Here is a 24,290-nt window from a genome sequence, read left to right as displayed (position 1 = left end):
ACATGGAGAGGCTGATGCAAAACCCATTAAAGCCCACTGGTTGACCTTAACATGGGTTCATGCTCCAGTCAGAAGTGAGCAGTGGCTGCTCCTTTTCGAAGATGAATCTTGGCAATAATTGTAGCAGAAGGTACATTTGTTTGGATGGACTATTGTCTGGTTTATCTCGGCTGTTTGAGGGGCCTGGAAGGCCCGGGGTGGCCTTGGGGCAGCCCGCGTATCGAAGGACGAGAAGAGGCTTCAGTTCTTCTTTCTGGTTTTATGTTTATTAATTGTTTATCTAAAAGATGTTCTTTCAGCCGAACAAAGATCCGCTCAGCAGTCAGCCATGGGCACACTGTCTCTGCCCTCCCGGGCAGCCACGTATCTTTATACCCCCTGTTACGTATACAATATTTATCATTTTTCCCCAATACCATCTATTGTTATAACTCGGTGTACTCTTAGTAATAACCAATCCAAAGGTGCCACCGTGGCCAAAGAAGATGGAGGAGAGGAGGAAGAAGAAGGAGGACAGGACACACCCCAATTCCTCCATCTTACTCCTCTAAACCCCCCTGTACATAAATCCTAAACCTTGTGTCTCACCCTCTAATTAGCTAATCTTTTCACCATTCACCCTGTGAAGCCCTCATCCTTGTCGTCTCCTGTGTAGGGTTAAAGTCCAGCCACCAGACACTTCTGGCAACATTCCAGGACTCCCGAGACCCCCAAGCTGGTCTCGGAGGCTCAGCATCTCAGGACTGAGATCTTGAGATCCGACAGACTATCATTGTATAATGTATGTGTGAGAGGGGACAACCTGCTCCATGTGCTATTCACAACCTCCTTTTTGCTGATTTTTGAGTGATTTTATTCTTGAGAAAGAGAGAAGGGTGATTAGGTCCTGCTAGTGCACAGATGAAGCTGCAGTTGAGCAGGAAGCTGCTGGCTTTGCTTTTAGACCGCCAGCTCCACCTAGTGTAAAGAGATTTTACACCTGATAATCAAGAGGCTCTTTTTCCAATGGTGAGATGCACACTTGCCATTATGGAAAAGCCTCTGAAACGTGATCGGGTTTGCGGCATCTGATTGAGAGCTGTGGTTCTTCTGGTGCTTCAGACCTACTTCAGGAGTGACTTACAGAGCTGGTTATTAACACTGAAGTTCTGGGTAAGAGTTGTACCCACTGTAAAACTTGAGGGATACTGATATTTTAAAAAACTGACTAATAAGTGTGAATTATACAAAATTACTGTGTTAATTGACATCTGTTGTTGATCTGGCCACTGCTTTCTACTAAAAGCACACATTTTTAACACCATCTCTTTCCAGAGTACATATAAATATTTCCTGTAGAGAACAAAAGTTGTCAAAGAGCTGAGTAAAGCACACAGAAGAGATGATCTCATCTGGGTCAGCATCCCTGAAATCCATCTGCTTCTGAGTTCTTCTCATTCATCCCTTCTTCAGCCAAACAGTCTCCAGCCACCTGGAAAAGAGCAAAAAGCACCTGTGTACTTCAGTGCTATTTCACTGCTCACTGTTCCCATTCCAGTGAAAATATGTCTACTTGTAATGCTTCTGACTTGTTCAGTTTTCTTGCAGTAGGCTGCTGTGGTCTGGCTGCCTAGCCCATGTGTCTCAGGGTCAACTGGCATGGAGGGGATCCCCTTTTCTCCTCCTGCACCCTACTGCATCCATGGAATGGTGTGAGTGTAGGTACTCCTTCCATCTGCAGCACTGCCAGGGTGACAGAGCCTGCAGGACAGCAGGTCCCTCTGGCCTTGCCAAGAGTTAGGCTTGGTCCAAGACAGCAAACCACAAGGAACCTTATTGGTGTTACAGGAATTGCTACAGACCAAGTAATTTAAGACTCTCTCTGATAAAGGAAAAGTCAATTGTTTTTATGTGTATTACAGGGTATTCCAGGATATGATGGTCCACCTGGTGGCCATGGTCCCAGAGGAAGCAAGGTACTGCTTTACTTTGACTTGCCAGAAGCAATAAGTCAGATTGTCATTTTGCCTTCTTTCCTTTTCTGTCATCATGTAGTAGCAATTGTGTCTGTTGCCATTGTAGAACCAGTTATGTGGTTTGTTAATTCGGTATCTTTGAGGTTTCTTAAATGTTGTGTCAGTGCCTTTGGGAGTTTGGGGGTTTGTGTTTCATGGGGATACCTTTTCATTTTTAAAGAAATTCTCTATAACAATGTGCTTGGGAGTGATACTTCAACTTCTGTTGACAGGGGGAGCCTGGCGAGATGGGTCCTCCAGGGCCAGATTCCTATTTCCCTTCCCGCATCCCGAGGAAAGGTACATCTTCTTTGCTCTCATTGTTTATCTCAGCTGTTTTACTGCCTTCTGCATAGATCAAAAGCATGACATTCTGAGAATTCAACTCCTAAAAAAAATGTGTTTGCTAAAGTGTTCCAGAAGCTGTAATTGCCTTCCAAGAGAGTGCCCTAATCACCTTTCTGCAGGCAGGTGGTTTCTTTGTCTCTCCTGCTGAGCTGGATTGCTATACAAAAGGCTTCCATGCATGCCTGTATCCACAGAGAAGAAGCAAGCAAAAAAGCGTGTGACTTTGTTGTCCAGCAAAAGGAAGAATGGGAGTCTGTCTTCTGTGTCCTGTTTCAGACTTTGGATAAAGCACAGTAGTGGCAGCATAGCAGAGAGCATTCTTGTCGTCTAATAGAGAGACAGAGGAAAGAAGGAAAGAAAGAAGGAAAGAAAGAAGGAAAGAAAGAAGGAAAGAAGGAAAGAAGGAAAGAAGGAAAGAAGGAAAAAGAAAGAAAGAAAGAAAGAAAGAAAGAAAGAAAGAAAGAAAGAAAGAAAGAAAGAAAGAAAGAAAGAAAGAAAGAAAGAAAGAAAGAAAGAAAGAAAGAAAGAAAGAAAGAAAGAAAGAAAGAAAAGGGAGGGAAGGAAGGAAGGAAGGAAGGAAGGAAGGAAGGAAGGAAGGAAGGAAGGAAGGAAGGAAGGAAGGAAGGAAGGAAGGAAGGAAGGAAGGAAGGAAGGAAGGAAGGAAGGAAAAAGAAAGAAAAAAGAAAAGAAAAGAAAAAAGAAAAGAAAAGAAAAGAAAAGAAAAGAAAAGAAAAGAAAAGAAAAGAAAAGAAAAGAAAAGAAAAGAAAAGAAGGACCCACACATTAAAAAAGCCTTGAGGAATATAAGAGTATTTTTTTCCTTTTTAAAACTGACAAATTTCCTTTGCGATCTTTTCACTGTGCTTGTAGCACCCAGTGTCAGCTGTTCTGCAGAGCTGTGGTGGCTCTGCATGGCCAGACTAGAAACACATAAAAGGTGATAGCAGTTTGCCAAGGCCAAAACTATTCAAGGGAAGGTGCCAGCAAACAGCAAGAGTGATCACATGCCATTGCCTTGGCCTTCGTCCTCATACCACAGAGTTTACTAGTCTTGTTGAAAGCCAGAGAGACTAGCGGTGAATGGCTCCCTTCCTCCCAGAGAAAAGGGACAAAAGGCCCAAAACATCAGATCACCCTGGATACCCTGCGAACCTTTTAGAAGCAGGAGGGACTGTGTAGAGAGAGAAAGAAGCAGGCAGAGGGCTGAAGACACCACCTGTCCTCTACTATCACTGATCTTTGACAAGAGTATGATACTTTCTGCAGGCAGTAGCTGGGCTGGGCCCAGATGCTTTTGGTAGTGGGAAGCAAAGGAAAGCTCACATACCACACATCTGTTACAGCAGAAACTCCCTGTAGGAAAAAGAGGGGCTCTCCTCAGGAAGCTGCTCTGCTGTGCTTCCCAGGAGCAATGTAGCTCAAGCTGCATATTAGTAAAAGGTGAAAGATATTATGCTGCTTCCTGGGCTTGGTGGCTCCACACCACTCCTGTCAGTCTAAAGCTACATTTTAGAAACTGTTGTAAACTCTACTATTCCAAAGCAATTGAAGATTCTAATATTTGCTTTTTTACAAAGAGCAGTATCATACTAACACAGTTTGTGGAACTGGGGATGTCTTTCAGGTGCAAGAGGTGATCCAGGCTTCCCAGGCGCTTCTGGACTCCCAGGAGACAGAGGAGATGAGGGAGATCGTGGATTGCCTGGTCTTCCTGGATTTTCTGATGGTAATGCCAGCAATACATGTTCTAATAGCTTAACTTTATAGCAAGTTTGACTGATACAGGGTCACAGTGGGGAAAATCTTTGTGGTGATCATGTGAAACAGAGTGCAGAGTAGGAGATAATAACTGGGGGGGGCAAAGAATGGGAGGAGCATTTTCCTTTGGACCAGTGGGACTCTTGCAAAACTACTGAAATAGAGACGATGACAGAGCCTTGTTTCTGTAACTGCTATTGATGTGCTCAAGTGAAAAGTGCAGTTACCATTTTTGCTCCATGATAAGCATGTCCATTTTTCCTTGCATGTTAGATGCAATTGTATGAACTTTCTCTTCTGTTACATCACAGCTCTTTGGGCAGCAAAGGAATTGCTCTGAACTTCTTCCCTGGTTCTGTTTCAGCGGATGGGGATAAGCCAGGCTTGCCTGGAGAAATGGGACCAAAAGGTGAAAAGGGTGAAATTGGATCTCCTGCTTATTTTGCGGGACCGCCCGGGCTTCCAGGCAAGGATGGCTCACCTGGAATTCCTGGTCCACCTGGTCCCGTTGGAGCCCCTGGTAAGTGCTAAAACAGATGATGAGAGCTCTCAGGAACATCTTTGATTATTTTAAAGACAGGTGCTGGCAGGGCAAGGTGAGAAATTGGCAGAATGAGATGAAATGAAATGAAATGAAATGAAATGAAATGAAATGAAATGAAATGAAATGAAATGAAATGAAATGAAATGAAATGAAATGAAATGAAAATTAAATGAGAGGTGGGGAGGACACACAAAGAAGTCGTGTACACTCATCAGTGAAGAAAATGTTTGTATGATTTTTAGACAGTCCTGGCAACATTTGAAAGACTGGAGGAAAGGATGTGCAGGAGGTGATCCAGAGAAGGTTATTTGTGCTAATGCAGAGTAGGTTGGGCTGAGAGGAGAAATTCAGTGTTAGAGAGGGCAAAGAATGGTGAGGATTGTCTGCCATAACAGATGGAAGTTGCTGAGAATGAATGTGAGAAGCTGTCAGAAGATGGAGAGAGGAAGAGAGAAGGGAGTACATCATAGCAGGCTGGGTTAGACAGGAAGTGACATTAGGAGAAACAGGGGAAAATGTGTTGCCGCTCAAAGAAATAGGAATGAAAGAGAAAAAGGGTAAATCCACAGTAGATGAATTTATATTTTTATTAAATTAAACTTCTAGGTCCTCTCTTTGGATTAAAAGGACGAGAGGGAACACCAGGTAGATATGGTGTGCAAGGTTTCCCTGGGCCAAGAGGACAAAAAGGACCTAAAGGTGGGTTATAACAGATAACTCAAGGGATGATCTGCTGTTATGCATTATCGAAAGCCCCAGTGTGTTCAGTCTGGGTTTATTGAACTGTGACATGCATGAGGACTGATGAATTTGATCTGGGGCTAATGTGACAAAGAAATGTTGTGTTGGATTCTTGTCAGGAAAAAAAGGAGTCATTTTCTCAAGTATTTGAGAAACTGCTCAAATATTCTCACGTCTATATATAAGATGGATACAGCTGCACATCTATTTGTTGTTGATAGAGCTTTCTTTCTTCTCATTCCAAATTTTTCCTTAGGTGAAGAAGGGGATTGCACTACATGCCTTTTGGGTGAGGAACTCAGAAGGGGCTCTACTGGCCCCCGTGGCCCTCCTGGCTTTCCAGGAACCCCTGGCCAGCCTGGGAGCAAAGGAGAACCTGGTGATCAAGGACCGCATGGTCTTCCTGGCTTCCCTGGAGCAAAAGTGAGATCGTTGGAGTTTTTTTATTGCTTAGTTTTATATGCCTTAGTTTTATATGCCAATTTTATATGAAAAGAAAATCCAAAACCTCAAGCTAAGTTATTCTCCATGGGAAAATGATGAAAAATATTATTTTCTCTTCCTTCCTGCCTTCCTGCCTTCCCTCCCTCCCTCCCTCCCTTCCTTCCTTCCTTCCTTCCTTCCTACAAGGTGCTAGAATGGAAGTGAAAATAAAAAAATTTGGGGAGAGTGAAAGATTTCCCCATAAACCAAAGTCCACCCTCTATCTGAAGAAAGCAGAACCCTTTCAAGCTGCTGTATTGAGTGTGATCTGACCATCTAGAAGGAAAACAACTCCAGTAGTAATGTAAGGTTGTTGCTTAAAGGATGCACATGTTAAACTGCTTAAATGTAAGGTTCTTGTTCACAATATAGTCTTTCTAAAAAGCACTGTTCAATAGCACAGAGGAAAGGGCTCATAACAGCTTGTTTATGGGTGATACATAGAGGAGCTGTACTATGTGGTGTGCTCACTGCATCGTGGCTCCTCACAGGCAGAACTGGCTTCAGTCAGCCACGTCACTCAAATTTTAGAATAAGTCCTTTGTAATGCTGACCCAGAAGCTGATTTTGTGCATCAAAGGATTGCAGCATGCTTTTGGTTGGAAGGGGCCTTAAAGATCACCCAGTTCCAAACCCCCGCCGTGGGATGGAACACCTTCCACTGACCAGGTTGCTCAGAACCCCATCCAGGTGTTCTTGGCCTAGAACAGTTCCAGGGTGGGATATCCACAGCTCTTCTGGGTCTATGTACCTGCTCAGGGGCTCAGCACCCTTACAGTAAAGAACTTCTTCCTAATATCTAATCTAAACCTACTGTCCATCAGTATAAAACCATTCCTCTTTTCCTATCGCTGCATACCATTGTGAAGTCCAAAGATGTCAGAGCAAATCTGACTGGTTTCAGTTAGTATTTTAGGCTCTTCTGGACATTAAAAAAGCCAAGCTCACTCACTCACAACTATCTAAAGTTTGGAATTTTTTAGAATTAAAAAATAATACAATAAACTTTTACATTATTTTGGCTCTATTAAAAAAAAAAAAACAGAAAAGGTAGATTTTTTGTGAAAATTCAAAATACTTTTATGACTTTCTAGAAGTCACAAAAAAAAAATTGACAGAAATATTTCCAAAAATATAATATTGATACTTTGGTTAAAACTTTGTAATTTCTACAAAGCTTTTTTGCTTTTGAGATTCTTCATCCCAGAATTTAAGTTACTGTAGAACAGAGGGAAATATAAACATGTACAGACAGAGCACAGCAAATTCAAAAAGTAAAACAATGTATCTTATATATTCTTGGTCCATATTCTGGAGCAAAAATCACTTCATAATTTTTTAAGAATATTCAACAAGCTACATATGTGGATGATAAATACAATGAATCTTGATGAGATCTATGTCAGTTTAATGAAAATGAAGTTTTATCCCAAGCAAAAGGATTCTTTTTTATGTGGAGAAAGAGAAATTAGAAGCAGCTGTAAAATATTTTGAAAATACCTCTGTGCTAAATTGTATTATACATAACAACTAAATTTTGATTAAAAAAACAGCAATGTGAAGATCATGCTATTAGTGCAATGTTAATGCAGTAATTCAGCATTATTTTAAGTTCTTGAGATTTCTTTTGGCCTGAAAAAAATCAATATCCAAAAGAAATGACTTTACCATGGAGTAGAGATTGGTTTCAGTCACATTAAAATGCAGCTTTCAAATATGTCCCAGGTAAAGCAGAATGCTTATAATCAAAATTAATCTCACTCTTTTGACTAACAGAAGTGCAAACTTGCACTGTTGTGGTGACCTGCAGCTGAGATAGTTTTTATACATGCTCTTCACCCAGAATGTCAATAAAATACAGTGGTGCCAAAACCACACTTTTAAATAATATCTGGCACAGGGGTATTTTAAACAAAAAATAAATTTATCAGGTACATCTCTTTCATTCAGTGTCTGTCCTGGAATTCAGTAAGAAGTGGCTGAGGCAATCCTGACATGCACGGCTTATATTTTAGTGAGCATGAGTGTAATTATTCAGAACTAAAGCTAAATGGCATAAAACAATCACTAGTAAATGGCTCTGTAACCTTTGGGCCTTGGCACCTGCCATGGATGTGGATTTGGTTCTGGGATTGCCAGGCTCTTGGCCAGCAGCTGGAAATTTCCCTTTCAGATGGGCTGTTCAGGACGAGGTACCAGCATTGTGCCAAGGAATCAAGAATGCCAGAGACTGGTCTTTAGCTTCCCCACAGTTTGTCTTTGCAAGAGAGAAGGTTTTCCTCCTTGGAGATTTTCAGTGCATGGCTAGGCAAGGCCCTGGGCAACCTGCTCTGTGCCCAGGTGCTGGGCTGGGCCAGAGACCTCCAGCCCTCCCTTCTAACCAAAGCCTTACCACCAATCTGTGATTTGATTAAGTGATTTGATCATTTAATCCCTCTATGCCCAAGTTATTGTCTGGTAAATGAAGGTGATGCTGCTTTTCAGCCCCAGAACAGTGCTTGAATCACAATCCTCTGCCAACTGCAAAATTGTTCTCCTTGGGAGTGGTGCACAGGAGGAATTGCACATCAGTAGAACCCTAAGGTTTTCCCAAGGTGACAAAGAGTCGCTTGGGGCATTTTGTTTAGTGGCTAACACTGAGTAATTCACCATGTTTTCTCCAGTGCAGTTCTGCAGCAGCAGTCCTGCAGTCACCTAGCAGTCCTGCAGGACTCTGGCTCATTCAGGCCAGACTCACTCAGGCAGAGGTGTGCCAATCCATCCTCATGCAGAATCTCCTCCACCATGCCATAGAGACCCTGTCCTAGATAGAACATACTAATAAAGGTTCTGCAGAAGAATGGGAATACTGAAGAGGAAATCATTCATGGAAAGTAACAGGAAAGAAGTAAAATTTAAGGAGGCTTTTTTTGTTGTTGTTTAAGCAGTACAGTAGAAGTGCAAATCTTGATACTTACTTCTTAAGCAGTTCTCATTTGTTTTGGGTTTTTTTAATGTATGTAACACCAGGGATATTCAGGTCCGGCTGGATTTCCTGGAAGGAAAGGAGAAAAGGGAGACTCTTTACAAATAACTACAAAAGGTAGAGTGAAAATTCTTATCACCTGTATTTTTCCTATTATTTGTAGTATTAGTGAAAGATTGGTCTCACAATGGGACGTCTTCTTTAGGCACCAAAGGGATCCGAGGAGACCCCGGGCTGCCTGGAATCAGAGGTGAGGATGGTTTCCCAGGCAGAGATGGATTGGATGGTTTACCAGGACAGCCTGGCCTTCCGGTAAGCAGCAAATACAGCAAACACACCAAATATAGCAAACACACCAGACCCAGCTACTCATGCACTTAATTCTGAGGAGTTGTGATCACCAGCCTGTCCTTCTTTCACAGATAATGATGCAAAACTAGACTGGGTTTGCTGGTTATTGATAAATTAAGCATCAGGCTTACTCTCAGGGGTTTTTAGAAAAATCTTTCACTTTTATTCCCATTTTACTTAAACAACAAATGGTAGTATATGGTTTATTAGTAACTCCTTCAGTAGAGTCTGAGATTCTTTGTGACTGAATTTCAATAACTTTGGTACAACTGTGTTGAAGAAAAGCAAAATTACTACAATTTTATGTTGTTAAAATATATATTATGTCATCGTATTGCTTGATAGCAATTCACCTAACTAACTGTAGCTATCTAGAAATTACACATGTAGTCTTTTTTCATTTTTTAACTTCCTTCTATAGGCAAAATTAAATACCTTGCAAGAAGAATTCCTGTGGCTCATCATAAATGATGTTTTGAACCACTGGGACACTCATAGATCATATTTGAAGATGGGCAAGAGCTCTACTAGGCACTCTAGACCACTGTACTTTTCCTGCCAGTGAAGATGGTACTTTATATTGCTTCTGAAGATAGAAAAGCATTCTCTAATGATGTTTGTAAAATGTTGATTCAGTAGTGTAGAAATATCACTGGGGGTGCAGACAGAGAAAAAATCTTTTGGGTGCATTTTTATGTCAGCTTTTCTCAGAAGTAAATGTCACAATGGAACATCTCTAACAATGCATTTCATCTCCCCAAATCAACTTAGAGCTTTTCAGGAAGGACCAGGAGCCCCTCCACAACACTGATGTATATTGCCCTAGTGCTTTTCATGGGCCAGCATTTTTAGGGGAATGTTCCCTCAAGAAGCACTTCTCTAATGCCCTTACTGCCCTGTGGTCTACATTAAAGTCAGGTTATTTCAAAAATACTTCACTTTCAGTGAATACTTCACTTTCAGTTGATTAAAAGAGCTGGGATACAACACTTGAGAAATTACTGCCTATAAGATGTTGTTCATGAGAGCAGTTCAACTGTTGGAGTTGTTTCTCAGCAAAGTCAGGAGTGAACCTCTGTTCACTTCCCACAGGGTGATTCTCTCAGAGGTTTCCCTGGTGATCCTGGTTATCCAGGAGAATTAGGCCCAAAGGGCTTTCCAGGAGAAGCAGGCCCGCCAGGTGAAGGATTTCCTGGTCCAAAAGGCTTCCGGGGACCTCCGGGTGACCAAGGACAAGCTGGAACCCCAGGATCTCCAGGTCTGCCTGGTCTGCCAGGGGAGCCTGGCCAGCTAGGTAAGAGACACAACTCTGTCCTACATCAGAGCCATGGGAGATCAGCTCTGAGTTCTGTGCAGCATTAATCCTGCACACTGTTGAAAAGGGACAGCTTGGTGGGGGTTATGTGGGGTAAAAGGAAATGCTGGTATTGTCCAGAAACCGTAAAAAAGGAGATACTTCAGAAGTCCAGGAGTTTCATGTCATGTTTTGAAATAACATGAATTAATGTGTTCGTGCCAGCAAGTAACATTTTTCAGGTTTCAAGCAGTTAGAGGTAATGGAGCAATGTGCTGCCATTGGAAATCCCACAGGTGGTTTTCTCTGATTTTTCCCATCCAACATAATCTTTTAATTTACCACAGAAAATCATGTTTCCACCATTCAGAGCTCCTCATAGCATTTCTGCAGCTTTTCAAGTCCCTTCCAAGCTAGCAATGCCTGGGCTAAATTCAGAAGTGCTCCAGCTCAGAGTTTTATTCCTCCACTTTGAGAAGCCTGGCAGAATATGAAAGCTAAAGCAAGCATATGTCAGCCTTACAGTGCAGGGGACAGCCTCCTAACGTGGACAGGATAGGTTTTAGGCCTGGATCTAATAAATGTGTGGATAGTGTGGATAGTGTATTTGTGTGGTATGTGTGCATAATACATAAGAGAATACATTATCTGCTGGTTTTATAGGCATTTTGGTTAGAATTGAGAACATTTTTGTCTTTTTGCAATTTTGCTCTTTTAGATAATAACTGTGTTTTATAATTCTTTGTTCACAGACTGTGGGCAGGTCATTGAAGACTTTCCTAGAGGAGATGGAACTGAACCAATATGGTCAGGTACTGTATATATACATGGCTTGAATATCTTTTTAGTGTTATGCTGCTTTTATGGGTTGATACTTTCTTCTGATGACTGCTTTGGATGCTCTTGGCTGTAAACTGTTTGAACTTTAGGTCACAAATAACTATGCATATTCTTTATGTAGCTCTAAACAAAATAATCAAATTGAACATTTTCCAAAATTATTGCACTTTTGGCTCTATTCAGAAATTTTTTATTTCATCACTCTTGAGTGTTTATTGTATGATTACTGTGCAATCTAGAAAAACAGTACCAGAAATTAGGTGCCCAAGAAAATTTTAGCAATTTTTTGGAAGAAGAACTTTGAGTGAAGATTTTCAGTCCAATGTGACATATGAGAAAAAACCCTTAGATTTTTACCAAAATTAACTTGATTGCTTCATGGGTATAAACCACCCACAGGGAAACAAAGCATATATCTTATTCTGAAAAATGCAGTAGTCTGGACTACCCTTTCTGTGCTGGTCCAACTGGACCTGCGCCCATAACCCCTGTAAAACAGGCAGAAGAGCAGCTCTTGGGGTGATCACCTTGAGTGGTCCCCTGAAAATGCCACACATAGCCAACTTTTTTTTTTAATGAAAAATAAAATTTCTTTTCAAATTAGGAGTTTGCTTGTTAATTTCCTTCACCTGTTTTAATGAAACTGTCTTGACTGCAGACTCCAGAGACATGGAGAGACAGCATAGGAGCACATATAGGGTGACTAACTTGGTTTTTTTGTTTGCAGGTGCAGGCTGTGTAAGGCCACCAAAGGGATCCCAAGGAAGGCCAGGATTGCCAGGAGCCACAGGTAATGTTTTGCCTTTACCTATATTGGGTTTCCCACATACACTGCATTTGAAGGGTATCTTGCCATATCAGTTATAACTGAGCCTTAGCAGACAGCAAGTTTTAGAAATTACTTTGGAACACAGGATGAACCTGACCCTGCCAGAGAGATCTAAGCAGTGAGCAGCCCAGGTGACTTCACATTCCTGAACTAAGCCTGCCTTTGCTAATGAGTGTCAGCCACGAAGCAGAAGGCAGAAAGGACAGCCTGTTTGCAATTCTCCACATGCAAGTAAGAGTATACAGAGTCTACAGGTTTGGTGCTAGAGAGTGTACTGAGCTCTCAGAGCTGACTGCACACCTCACAAGGCAAATCCTGTCCTCTGAGAGCAAGGTGATGAAAGGATTTGATGGAGGACTGTGGCAGATCCTTCTCACTGTTCCCTTTCAAGTTATGTACAGAATTCCTTCAGCAAGTGTGATCCCAGAGCCTGTGGTGCAGCTCAGTGTCTGGGCCAGGCTGTCTGACACAACACAGCTGATCTATCTGTTTACACACACACACACCTGCCTTGCAGAGCTGGTCCCCCCTAGCCCAGAGGGGCCCTCTGGTCATCCTGGGCCTCCCCACCACTGGGGGTTCCCCATCTCTGAGCTGTGTTTGTTCTCCTTCCAGCAAAAGGCCCTGCAAGGATTATAAACACCCCTCCTCCTTTAAACAAAAAGGGGGAGCTGTGGATGCGACAGTTTCATCAGAGAGAGAAGCCAGATAAACTTTCCCAGGAATTGTTCTGGGGAGTTTTAAGAAGGCTAAGATAATTAAAGAATTAAAACAATCTTGCAGCTGCTGTTTTGAAACAGTTGTTTTCTCATAAGATGTTTACCTGAGGATGTCTTAATTAGCCAGTGGTGTGATGGGGTGTTGATGAAATGACCAGTCAGGCCCACCTGTATTGAAATGGTTTATAAAAGAATGGGATTGTAATAAACTCAGATTTGCCTTCTGAAGAGACCTAGAGTCTATATGACACATCACCCCTGTTCTTCACTCAACAGTGATAAACCTCCTTCCAAGAGGAGAGGACAGAGCCTGAGGGACTGTGTGAGATGGAATTGGGACACATGGGCAGGGTGTGCTGGGTGGTCATAATGACTGACCTTGAAGGGGGAATGTCTGACCAGCACTGATAGTTCCTATGAACTTATGTACTCCCCACATAAGCAATAAAACTTTTTCAATAAATCCTTATCACGAGCTGTAAAGACACTGACAGAAACTGGGTCTTTGAGATTTTCGTAAATGTAAAATTCTTGATGCATCTGTTTCTGTGCTTTACTCAAGTTTAGAGATCTGGAGTATATATTTTAAGGTCAAGGTCTTTCTTTTTTTTTCAGCACAAGGTTTATTATGGCATAGATGGATTTATTAATTGTTTTATCACAGACTAATGATTCTTAAAAGGAAAAATTTTATCACAGTTGAAAGATTATCTGTGTTTCCTTAGTCCTGGTGCCTAAGTTTGTTGGTAGGATCACAACTTCTTGTTTTCCTTGCAATATTTGTATTTTTTTTCTGAATATGATTTGTTTATTTTCATTCATATGAACTTGAAGGTTTTTTCTTTCAGTGAGTACAGTTAGATTTGTCAGATTTAACTCCCAGCTGTAAGACTGCTGTAGCACAAGCAATGCTGTTTCATGTGTTTTACATTTTCTATTCTTGGCTAGCTCTTTCACAGATCCTTCTCTGCCTCTGTTAGCTTATATGCTTTAGTAATTTTAAGGCTTGTTTTTTTTAATACTTGTTTTTCATCCTCTCTTTCCAAAACCTGGGAAGGGCCCCTTGCAGAGCCCAGTGCAGAACTCTGTTTGTAGGTGCCTTTCAGTCAGTTCCAGAGGCAGTTCTGGAACCAGAAGCCTGGGAGGAACAGGACACATTTGCACAGCTTCTTTTTGCCATAGCTGTGTCAGTTGAGTTCTCTGGAGCATCATTGCTACTACCCACATTGGCCAAACCAACACAAAAGCACCAGCATCTCTTTTACACCATTTTCATTGTCTGCTTGGAGTGATGGGGTTTATCCACAAGATTTCTCACATTCTGCCCAGCCAGCCTGGAGCTCCTCTGTAGACAATCAGGTCTCTCAGTGTCCTAGGTGCTCATGGCACACAGTGTATCAAGCAAGGAGTTGTCTTTAGAGCCTGCCACCCTCGTGTCCTTGTGTTCCTTTGAAATTCCTGGCAACACACAGAAACATCTTGGTTATTCAGGAGTCTCAAAGTCTACACAGTTAGTGTTGAATAAAATTTTAGGCTGTTTTCTGTCTCAAACAACTAAAATATTTGCAAACCAAACATTACATTGCCAAAATAAAAAGCTTTTTTCATGCTGCTGTTTGGCACATGTTATCACCAGCTAACATCATGTATTGACTTACTGAAATATGTGGTAAGCAGTGGATGTTTTCTTCCTCTGCACCTTCTTTCTCTCACATGGCTTTTTAATTAGTGCAATATTGAACAGAATTAATGAAAGCCAGTTATTGCAGATGGGAAACAAGACCAATATGCCATTTGGGTAAGAGGCACATGGGAGTTTTTCATTGAGACCTGAAAGCCTAAGATTTTCCTTTTGATTTCTTTCTGAGAAGTTACTTTTCATATAAGGGAGAGAAAAAATTGTCCTGTACAGCACTGAAGAGTACAGCACAGTGAAATATTATGCAGACTGCATTGGCTGGTTATGTGCACCTTATTTCTCATTATTTAAAATGTTTCCTGCTCCCCTTCACAAATGATAGTTAAAACAACAAATAATCATGGTTAAATAATAAAAATTTCAGAAAACTGAAGTGGAAGAAAGTATCAAAATCCAGGTGATATTTCCCTTGGTTTGTCATAGTCAGGGATGGAGAGAAACTTGCTTTCAGTAATGAATAAATGAGTTGTAATTCATGGTGATGCTAAGCAACAACATTTTAAATGTTAAAGCATGTTGTTGACCTTCAAGCCTGAGCTGGGACCTTATAAAGTTCAAAGTGCTGAGGAGCATAGTGGAACAAAGCATTTCCTAGGAATTATTTTCAAAGAACTTTACCAAAAATCTTGATCTTGTAATACAGTGGATTAACAAGACTCATGTAATAAAACTATTGCATGGAAAAAATATATATAATTTTATAAACATAACAAAGGAATGCTACAAAATGCTTGCAGGTTTTGACATGTTAAAAAAAACCAGTAATATTTGCCCTTACTGAAACGTCAAATACTGTATCACAAGGAAAGGAGGTATTATTTTAGCTGTTAGGAGAAAAATCAGTATGAACAAGAGATCAGTGCCTTAAGAACTGGCACACTTTTTTTTTTTGTTCAGGACACATTCTTTCTTTTACTAGGAAATCTCTAGACCTGTAATGTTACAAATATAGTAAGTAGGCTAGTTAATTTGTATTCAATTTGAAGGATTATTAGATCTAACCTTTAGCCTTACATTTCTGCTTCTTGGTTATCTAAGCCAGTCTGCTCTTGTTCTGTGATCAGTTTAGCAGGGAAAGGAAAATTTTTTTCCTCCTACAGCATCTCATCTGTGCCCATTTCTGTGAACACTCTTTTTTGACATTGCCTTTTGACCTTAATCTAAAAGCCTTAATTTACAAAATATTGAAAAGCTCCAAAAGTCTGTGAAACCAATTATCTTTACCCTAGGAGTCTCCATATCATTAGTCTTTAAGTCAGGTTAATCCATGTTTGTAAAAGCATTTAACCTAGATTTTTGGTCCATGTTTTGGGATCTTGAATACTTGTAAAGAGCTACTGTATAGCCCCATTAATTATTTTTTAAAGATTTCAGTTTTGCATTCAGAAACACATCATGATGATACTTACTGGTACCTATTTTACATTATATGCACATTTCTGTTTTGTTTGTTCAGATAACATTTTTGTACTTTCTTTTTATATAATTTAGGTGCAAAAGGTGCAAGAGGATTCCCAGGTGATCCAGGTCCAATGGGTTTTCCTGGGCTAAATGGTACACGAGGTGATCCAGGTCGGGAAGGATTCCCAGGTCCTCCAGGTATCTTGAAATAGTTACTCATTCTTTATATACTTTTGACCTTTTTACTGAAGTTACTTAGACACAAATACTTGATTCTAGGTACATTTTCACTTATCTTCCCTTCTACATTGAATCAATAAGCCATTAGACAAAAATATTACTTAAATCCAGAAGTATTTCTTGCAGCTTCCATAATCATGAAAAATTTCATAGATGTCAACCTTTTACACTCTGCTTTATTGTTCAAAATTATAAATGTGATTATAAAAATTCATGAAATTCTCATAAAGAAACTCAATGACAAGATATTTTAGATTCCAAGTGCATTTTACTCATAATGATGATGAAGAAAGGAAGAAAATAATAGTATTAGTACTTCCATTTAATTCTTTCCAACATTAGTATAAATGAGCCTCTGTGTGTGCCACTGCACACGTGATTCATTCAGTGGCATGCACATAGAAGCTGCAGTGGGTGTGTATGTTCACAAATCATCAGTCAATCCATGAAGAATTACAGGAATTACCTCCAGAAACTACCACTTCCCTGTGGTTGACCAAGTTTATTTGGTCAGAGAAATGGGTAATGAGTCGTTTGGGGTTTTTTCTGTACCCCATTACAGAAGCCATTGATGCAACTTAATTTATGAGCTTTCTGGAAATTTTTTTTGAGAGATCTGATTTCAAAGTCCTAAATCCTCAGAGATTCTAAAGTGCTACAAACTTTCCCAAATCCAGTGCCAGGTGGTGCTTTGCCCTCAGGCAGCACATGGCCTGACAGTGTTCTCTGGACTCATCTACAGTATCTGTAGTAGCAACAGAGAAAGCAAAAGAAGAGCTGGTACATGTCCTGATGTATCAAGGGACACATCATACAACACAGCTCTGTGCAGTATAGGGCTGTTAGTCATCATACACAAAAGCTCTCATACTTCTCAGTGATTTCTCATGTGCATCTCCTCACAGCACTGACTCCTTCTTCTTCACAACCACGAACACTTCACAGCCAAAAACCCCAGACATTCTGGGCCAGCTAACCCACTCTTTTATAGCACTTTTCCTTACTAGTCACAGCTCTGGCCTATCAAGGGCAGGCCTGTTCCTAATCTTTGGTAGTTAGTACACCTGCAGCTCTTCAGGGGCAAGATTACCTTCTGCACCATCTTTATTTTCTTACATTCTATCCCAGCACATAGGGCAGGACCACAAACCTCTATCTCCCTGGTAAGCTCCACAGAGTGTTCTGATTGCTAAATTAGGGCTCCCAAATGGCTCCCCGGCCACAGGGAGCATTCCCCTGCAGTTTTCTGTGCTATCTTTCACCAATGTTTGGGCTTAACTTTCAGTCCAGCTCCAGTTTTCCAGAGCTCAAGAAGCCCTTACTGTGTCATTTGTGGTGATGGGAACATCGTGTTGGTACATCTAGAATTTCAACTCCAACATTTGTAGTGAACTCTGTGATGCCTAGTTCCTGTTTTATTTATAGGTTTCACTGGACCGAGGGGAGACAGAGGCCCAAATGGGCTACCTGGACTGCAGGGACACCCAGGCCTTACTGGAAAATCTGGAGCTCCAGGAGCACCAGGACCAAAGGGCCTTCCTGGTGACGTTTTTGGAGCAGCAGCAGGACCCCGAGGGGATGTCGGCCTCCCCGGCTTCCCAGGGCTGAAAGGTGCACCAGGAGATCAAGGAGTACCAGGAGCTAGAGGTAACAGCTTCTTCTAATTAAGAAAGGTTTGCCTAAGAGTTGATACAAATGCAGCCAAGTTGTAGGGATGTGAGAGTAGGAAGAGACCATGTTAGGATACGTCAGAGGTACTGGTGACCTCACTATCAATTCCCAGTGCCTGATGATATCCCAGTCCTTCCACTTCTGTGTCAGCTGTTGCCAGCATGCCTGGCTCCTCTGAACACTTTCTGGAGATCCATTGCTTATGCTTGGCTGTCCTTCACACTGCTCTACATGAAATCAACTGCAGGAGGATAGCAGAGAACCAGACTTTGCTCATCTTCGTTGCTTTTAGATGTACTGCTAATTTTTTTCCCTGTAGTTAAGGGAATGGTGGTGTTGCTATTATCCTCAATTTTCATTTACATACAGCAATAATACTGAGATTTTTTTTCCCATGCCAAAAATGTCTGGGTATTGCATGGCTTTGCTGATCAGCACATTGCAGTAGTGCTGAATTTGTAAATTTTAGCTAAGAGGACAGAGAGTTTGGTGACTACTAATAAGCTATTTTACCTTGACAGTTTTTGGGCACTCACAAATAAGAAAAAGATAGTATTATATACTTATTTATAATTTCAGGGTGTTCCTTTTCATTTGTTATGTCACAGACCATAAAAAATATCCTGAAATCCCTGCAGAAACCAGAGTTTTTCCACAAAATCTGATTTTTTCACTTTCTCAACTCTGTGAAGGACTTTCAAAAGCACATGTGGAATTTACATTCCCTGCTAAACAGTTTCAATTGCATTTGGACCCATTATTAAATTTAGGACTGCTGATTACCCCCATTCCCCTGTTTTGGATATAGTTTTGGATATCCTTCTCATGATTTTTAAAGAAAATAAATAAAGAAGAGCATCATCTTCTCGGAGTTATTTGAAGTGAGGAGAGCTGGTTTCACCTGCAGTAGAGCCCCAGAGTGAGTGAAAGGGATGAAAGCAGCTCTGTGGCCTTTAACAAGTTTGAGAAAAGGCAGAAAACATCACTAACCTGGCTGAAGAGAGGAAGAAATCCAATTTTGTTTGAAAAAAATAATACGGTGTGACTTTGCACCCTCTTTGTAAGCATTTTTGTAGAACTAAGTTTTCAATAGTCAAAAATACAGTGAAAATAACAAGCATTACTAGTTTATCTATTCTTGATTTTTTTCCCAGTTCTGACAGAATGGTTCCAGATAGCATGTGAATTTTTCCACAAGTAGGAATTTTTAAAATTTTACATTAAATTACTAGGAATTTATTTATACCACCTTTGCCACTTCACTCAGAATAGCAAACTAAAGCCTGTATGCTGTTGTTGAGAAAACCCACTTTAAATGACCGCAGTTATAAAGCTCTTTAAACTACAGTCAAGCCAATGGACCTACACTCATGTAAAACCTGAAGAAAGAGAAAGAGATCCCCTTGGCCTGGATTTTAAATGCCATGTACTATTTGTATGCTGCTGCTTCTCCCATCTGAATGAAAAACGGGCATTATCTTTTTAAAACTTAACACCCTCTACTGGTTTATGGTAGAGTCACAGTTTTTCACCCAGTGCATGTAGTCAAACTTAGGGCCTTTTTGCTTAAGAATTTGTATCAGTCTTACAGAAATGCCTTGTAATTACCTTGCATGAAAATTTCTAAACAATAACACAGATTCCACCATCTGTCTTAAATGTTACTTTTCCTGCCTATAAAATTTTAGAAAAGATACATAGCATTATTTCAGTGGTTCAGTCAGCTGCTTGATTCAGTTATTACTAATATATATGTGACAGGGAGATCAGGAATAACAGAATTTTTGGGATTAAAATAGAAAGATTGGGATTAAAACTGAAAGATACCTGCATATATATCCACGTGGTGCCAAATCGTTATCATTCATTTGAAATAGTCAATCAATCTATCTGATGCAAATATTGAGATCATTGGTGGTAACATCAATTATTTTAAATCTAAAGACCAGTCCTTTAATTTGCTTTTCCTGTTCTCATTGAATTTTCAAAGGCAAAACACACCCTGGAAGCCGAGGATGTACACAGAGGAAATATATAAAAACATGTTCATTTGATGCTCTCTGATGCATAATTTTGGTCTTTTAGGAGCGGATGGTAGCCCAGGTTCGCCAGGAGCCAAAGGAGATCCAGGGCCACAAGGTCTCCCTGGTTTGATGGGATTACCAGGAACACCGGGAACACGTGGATTCCCAGGTCCACCAGGAAACCGTGGGCCAGATGGTGGCCCTGGCTCTCAAGGACCTCTCGGTGAGGAAGTAGCGCAGTCCCGTGTCATTCGTCTTGCTAGTCCTCTGTGGCAGGGCAACTGTAAGGTTTCCACAGCTGAGAGTTAAGTTTGGGGATGATCTTCTCAGGCAGAGCTGCTGCTTTTCTTTCTGTAGCCACCTACCAAGTCAGGCAGACTGGAAAAAGGAAGCCACCAAATGAGTGTAGGCTTATGGAAAAGGGGCTTAATTCTTGAATTAAAGAGGAGTGGAAGGTCCTGCTGCAAGTGGCTGTGGAACCAAACTGACAGCGAGGCTGGTTCATGTTGATGAGCTACTTCATCTTTACAATCATTTCTGCAATTCTATGATGAAAAAAATCCTGATTTCCCTGCTTTGATATGGAGTTGATAGGACAGCAGTTTTTTCCCTATTGAACTGCCTTGTAGGAAATCATCATCTATGTCCAAACCTCCTTTAATCTCCCTGTTCTCACATTTACACAACAGGTCCACCTGGTGCTAGGGGAGAAGATGGTGAGCAAGGTTTTCCTGGCCCCGTGGGCCTGAAGGGTCTGTCTGGTGACAAAGGTGACATGGGTCACACGGGACTGCCAGGTATACGTGGTGTGACTGGTCCGCCTGGCATAAGTGGAATGGATGGCTTTCCAGGAGATAAAGGTGAGCTCTGGACTGCTGCTTTGAAAGCAGTGCTTGATTAAAGCTTTTCTGTGCAGACATGAACCAGACATATTCTCTGTTGGTCTCCCTCTAGTTAAAACAGTAGAATTAGGATCATGTGCCTAATACATTCCAAAATCACTGCCCGTTTTCCACTGTGTTGGGCTTGGCACAGTGCTAGCTTGTGATATGCAGCCCTATTTAGAAGAGCAATGGCTGGTTTATTTCTCATTTTAAAAATTACACAGTATTTACTGTTTTCTCTCTAAAAGTCTTACCCTTGTCCTAATCCCGTTGGTCCTCAGTGAAATGTAAGAGATGTTTCCTTAAAAATTGGTTTCAAAGTTTTTTAAAGCTGAGCAATGCCAGACACAGGACCTCAATGGTGACTTTATGACACTGATGTTATGTTGAGAATGTGAGATTCTCACCCACCAGCCACAAGAAAACACAACTGTGTAATGCACATTGCCTACACCACACAGGGAGTTTCAACAGGGTTCAACTCCACGTGAAGCCAAGCTGAGCACAAAGCATGCTTAAAAATGCATATTGCAGTTCCATCAGTTGGAAAGACAGGACAAGACTAGCTCTGAGATCAGCTCTCATTTGAGAGAAATTAAGATCTGTTTGTTATCATTACCCATGTAAAACAGCATTCTCTTGATTAGAAAAGAGAAATAGGAGAATTTTTGGTGAGCTAGGACCAGCCAGTCCTAGACCCATGATTTGTATGTCTACCTGTAGACTAGGCTGACTACAAGCCTTATGTGGAACTAGGTACATATCTCAAGCTCATCTCTAGGAGAGGGGTTGTACTGATCTCTCAGAAGAAGGCAGTAACTTCTGGTCATCTCCACAATACCTCTTCTTGGCCACTTGAGGCAGGTTTGTGTACTTCTGAGAGCCCGCTACCTCAGGAGCTCTGCTACCTCTTAGAGAGCTTGGGTGCCTGCTCCAGACCCACAGATTGCTGTAGGCATCCAGGCACCCAAAAACTAGGTACTGCTGCACTGAAGTTTTCATACCATTTTAGTCGTGTGTTGTTAGTTCATATTTACTTAATTTGCAGAAATCTGAGTGAAGTAATACCTCTTCCCCTTCTTTCTTAAAGGCTTGAAAGGTTCACCCGGCATTGATGGTTTCAAAGGCATGACAGGCCTAAAAGGAAGACCAGGCATCAAGGGAATCAAAGGAGAATTTGGCCCATTTGGGGCTCAGGGAGATAAAGGCTCACAGGGTGCCCGTGGCTTCAAAGGTATTTGCTTATGGGTGGTACTGGTGTGTTTGCTCTTCACATCTGCAGAACTATTTTACAAAGACGACACATTTTTCACATGTTAAATTTGGCTCAGACATTCCTCCACCTATTTCACACATGGGCCTCTGGCCAAGAGGCCTGGATTTTAGACTCAGGGAAAGATTACTTCTTTACACATTAAGGCTGGAGGCAAATATCTTATTACTCATCTGAACTCAGATAGTGGCACCCCTGGACATGTGCAGAAGTCATGAGAGCATTTTCCCAGGAAGCATAAGATGTTTGGGGTAAAATATTTAGATTTTTCTTCAGTTGCACTGTAAATACAGTTAAATATTCAGAAAAACAGGCAATTAAGTAGTTAAAATTACGTAGTTAAAAGTCACAAATATTTTTAAAAACTTAAAAGTTACAAACATTCAGCTGGTATTATTGTTGGTGAAATGAAAACTGTAACTCAGTCCTTTTTTGATTACACACAATTGCCTTTAAATAAATGTTTTGCCACAAGACCAAAATGTTCTTTCTAGGGACCCTGAGATTGGTATTTTTTACAAAAATGTCTGCAATTCAGAGGTTGCAGAACAGTGTCCCAGCAACAGTCTCAGCAAAAGACATGTGTGAAAACAGCCCTTGTGAAGAGAAGTGCAAATACACTTCTTGTTGAAGAAATGTGAGGCAGTGCATAATCATAGGAGACAAGTTTGGGTTACTGGCCTGTCTCTGCACCCCACAAAGAACTAAAGACATTCATAGAGTCTGTATGGGTCCCTCCCTTCTTCTGGATATTTACTGATATCGCCCAATAAAGTCAAGAAAATTAACACTATAGCTGGTCACAAATCCAAACACTTTCTTTTGCCCAAGGCTTTTTGATTGAGAGTTTTCTTTGCACTAGAACTAAACTACTTTTCTCTGCTTTCTCCATTGTGCTTCTTGGGTTTTTTAATAAACCATGATTTGGGGGCTTTTTTTATAAAAACATGATTCCTAACTGATCTACTGAGAGATAAATTATCTGTCAGAGAGGAGTCTGGGTCCAACTCCCAGGATTTTATGTACAAAAGTTTAACTCAGTTTTCATGTTTTCTTAAGCGTGACTCTTCCACTGCCATGTTGTATTGACACATTACTTTTCATGCAAATAGATTTTCTGTAGCTTGTGCAAGGTCAATCCTTTTTTCTAATTCACTCTTCTGTTCACTTTTTCTGACCATGCTGCTGACTAGCATTTTGTAACATGGTTGGGCTTTTTACCCTTCAGGTGACCGTGGGGATCAGGGCCCCCCAGGAGAGCCTCCAAAGCTCATGCCCAGCATGATGATGGAAGTTAAAGGTGAAAAAGGAGATGCTGGAGAAAGGGGCACAAAGGGATTCTTTGGCTTAAAAGGTCAGTGGCCATAGTAAAACAAGGCAAGCACATTCAGAACTCTCATTTAGTGCTTTTTCTCAGCTACCAAATTAAACATTCCCTGCTCATTGTACTACTTGGCTGCAGCCTCCCCAGCAAGGTCTCTGACAGAAGAACCTGAGCTCCTGGATGCATTTCACAGAGTCACCCCCAAGGAAAGCTTTGAGGGATGATGTGCGTGTGGGTGTGTGTTTGTATGTGTGTGTGTGTGTGTTGCCTTGTACAGCACATTGTGGTGCCATTTTTTGAGAAGACCAGTAGCAGGAAAACTTCTTACACACAAGCCTACATGTCAGTCTTCCCTTATTTATTTTTCTTCTTCCCTGCCTGCAGGTAGCAAGGGAATGCCAGGCCTTCCTGGAAAGACAGGAACCCCAGGGTCCCCTGGGCATCCCAGCTATGTGGCTGGTGTGAAAGGAGACATCGGCGCAAAAGGGCTGACAGGTGTGAAAGGATATCCTGGTCCTGCTGGTTCTCCTGGCATCAGAGGCTTCCCTGGCACCACAGGAGTCAGGGTGAGTTCATGCACATGAGGGAATAAGGGTGTCCTTGTGCTGGCATTCAGCTTCTCAGGAAGTGGCATTCACCCCTTGAAATTTTGCCGAACAACAGCAGTGCAAATATAAAAATGCCATAAGCATTGGATGAATAGATCAAATACTTTTGCTTGCTCCCTCCAACATTCATCAGGCAGAGTTATTTCTTTTCTCATTGTGAGACATCCAAATTTCATATGCTGGCATTTTTCCAGTGACGATCCAGATGGTTCCTTCTAGATCTTTGATCCTGTTGCCACAGCTGCTGGTAAAAATTATCCTCAGTGTTGGGCTTATTTTTCTCTTTGTCCCAGGACTTAA

At 41.2% G+C, this 24,290-nt stretch overlaps 1 protein-coding gene and 1 long non-coding RNA gene across 3 annotated transcripts in view; one reads left to right on the top strand and one right to left on the bottom strand.

Moving 5' to 3' along the window:
- The window catches only part of COL4A2 (collagen type IV alpha 2 chain), a 143,159-nt gene that overhangs the window by 102,538 nt on the left and 16,331 nt on the right, over positions 1-24,290 (top strand). For both annotated transcript variants that reach the window (XM_074535967.1, XM_074535966.1), the window contains exons 17-34: positions 1,902-1,955; positions 2,228-2,294; positions 3,967-4,068; positions 4,465-4,620; positions 5,251-5,343; positions 5,642-5,808; positions 8,878-8,950; positions 9,039-9,145; positions 10,277-10,478; positions 11,231-11,290; positions 12,046-12,108; positions 16,057-16,164; positions 17,632-17,853; positions 19,963-20,124; positions 20,591-20,761; positions 21,876-22,019; positions 23,287-23,412; positions 23,767-23,948. In XM_074535967.1, coding sequence (XP_074392068.1) covers positions 1,902-1,955; positions 2,228-2,294; positions 3,967-4,068; positions 4,465-4,620; positions 5,251-5,343; positions 5,642-5,808; positions 8,878-8,950; positions 9,039-9,145; positions 10,277-10,478; positions 11,231-11,290; positions 12,046-12,108; positions 16,057-16,164; positions 17,632-17,853; positions 19,963-20,124; positions 20,591-20,761; positions 21,876-22,019; positions 23,287-23,412; positions 23,767-23,948 — 2,259 coding nt within the window. The remainder of the gene's footprint in view (positions 1-1,901; positions 1,956-2,227; positions 2,295-3,966; positions 4,069-4,464; positions 4,621-5,250; positions 5,344-5,641; positions 5,809-8,877; positions 8,951-9,038; positions 9,146-10,276; positions 10,479-11,230; positions 11,291-12,045; positions 12,109-16,056; positions 16,165-17,631; positions 17,854-19,962; positions 20,125-20,590; positions 20,762-21,875; positions 22,020-23,286; positions 23,413-23,766; positions 23,949-24,290) is intronic.
- Positions 851-9,041, bottom strand: LOC141728264 (uncharacterized). The gene is made up of 2 exons (XR_012579143.1): positions 8,826-9,041; positions 851-1,471 (listed from the first exon to the last, which is right to left on the bottom strand). It is a non-coding gene; the product is annotated as an uncharacterized LOC141728264 (long non-coding RNA).

The sequence above is a fragment of the Zonotrichia albicollis genome, chromosome 2 (genome assembly GCF_047830755.1).
Source record: "Zonotrichia albicollis isolate bZonAlb1 chromosome 2, bZonAlb1.hap1, whole genome shotgun sequence".
Taxonomy (NCBI): Eukaryota; Metazoa; Chordata; class Aves; order Passeriformes; family Passerellidae; genus Zonotrichia; species Zonotrichia albicollis.
The sequence above is the reverse complement of the archived record's forward strand: the minus strand, read 5'-3'. Positions and strand labels throughout refer to the sequence as shown.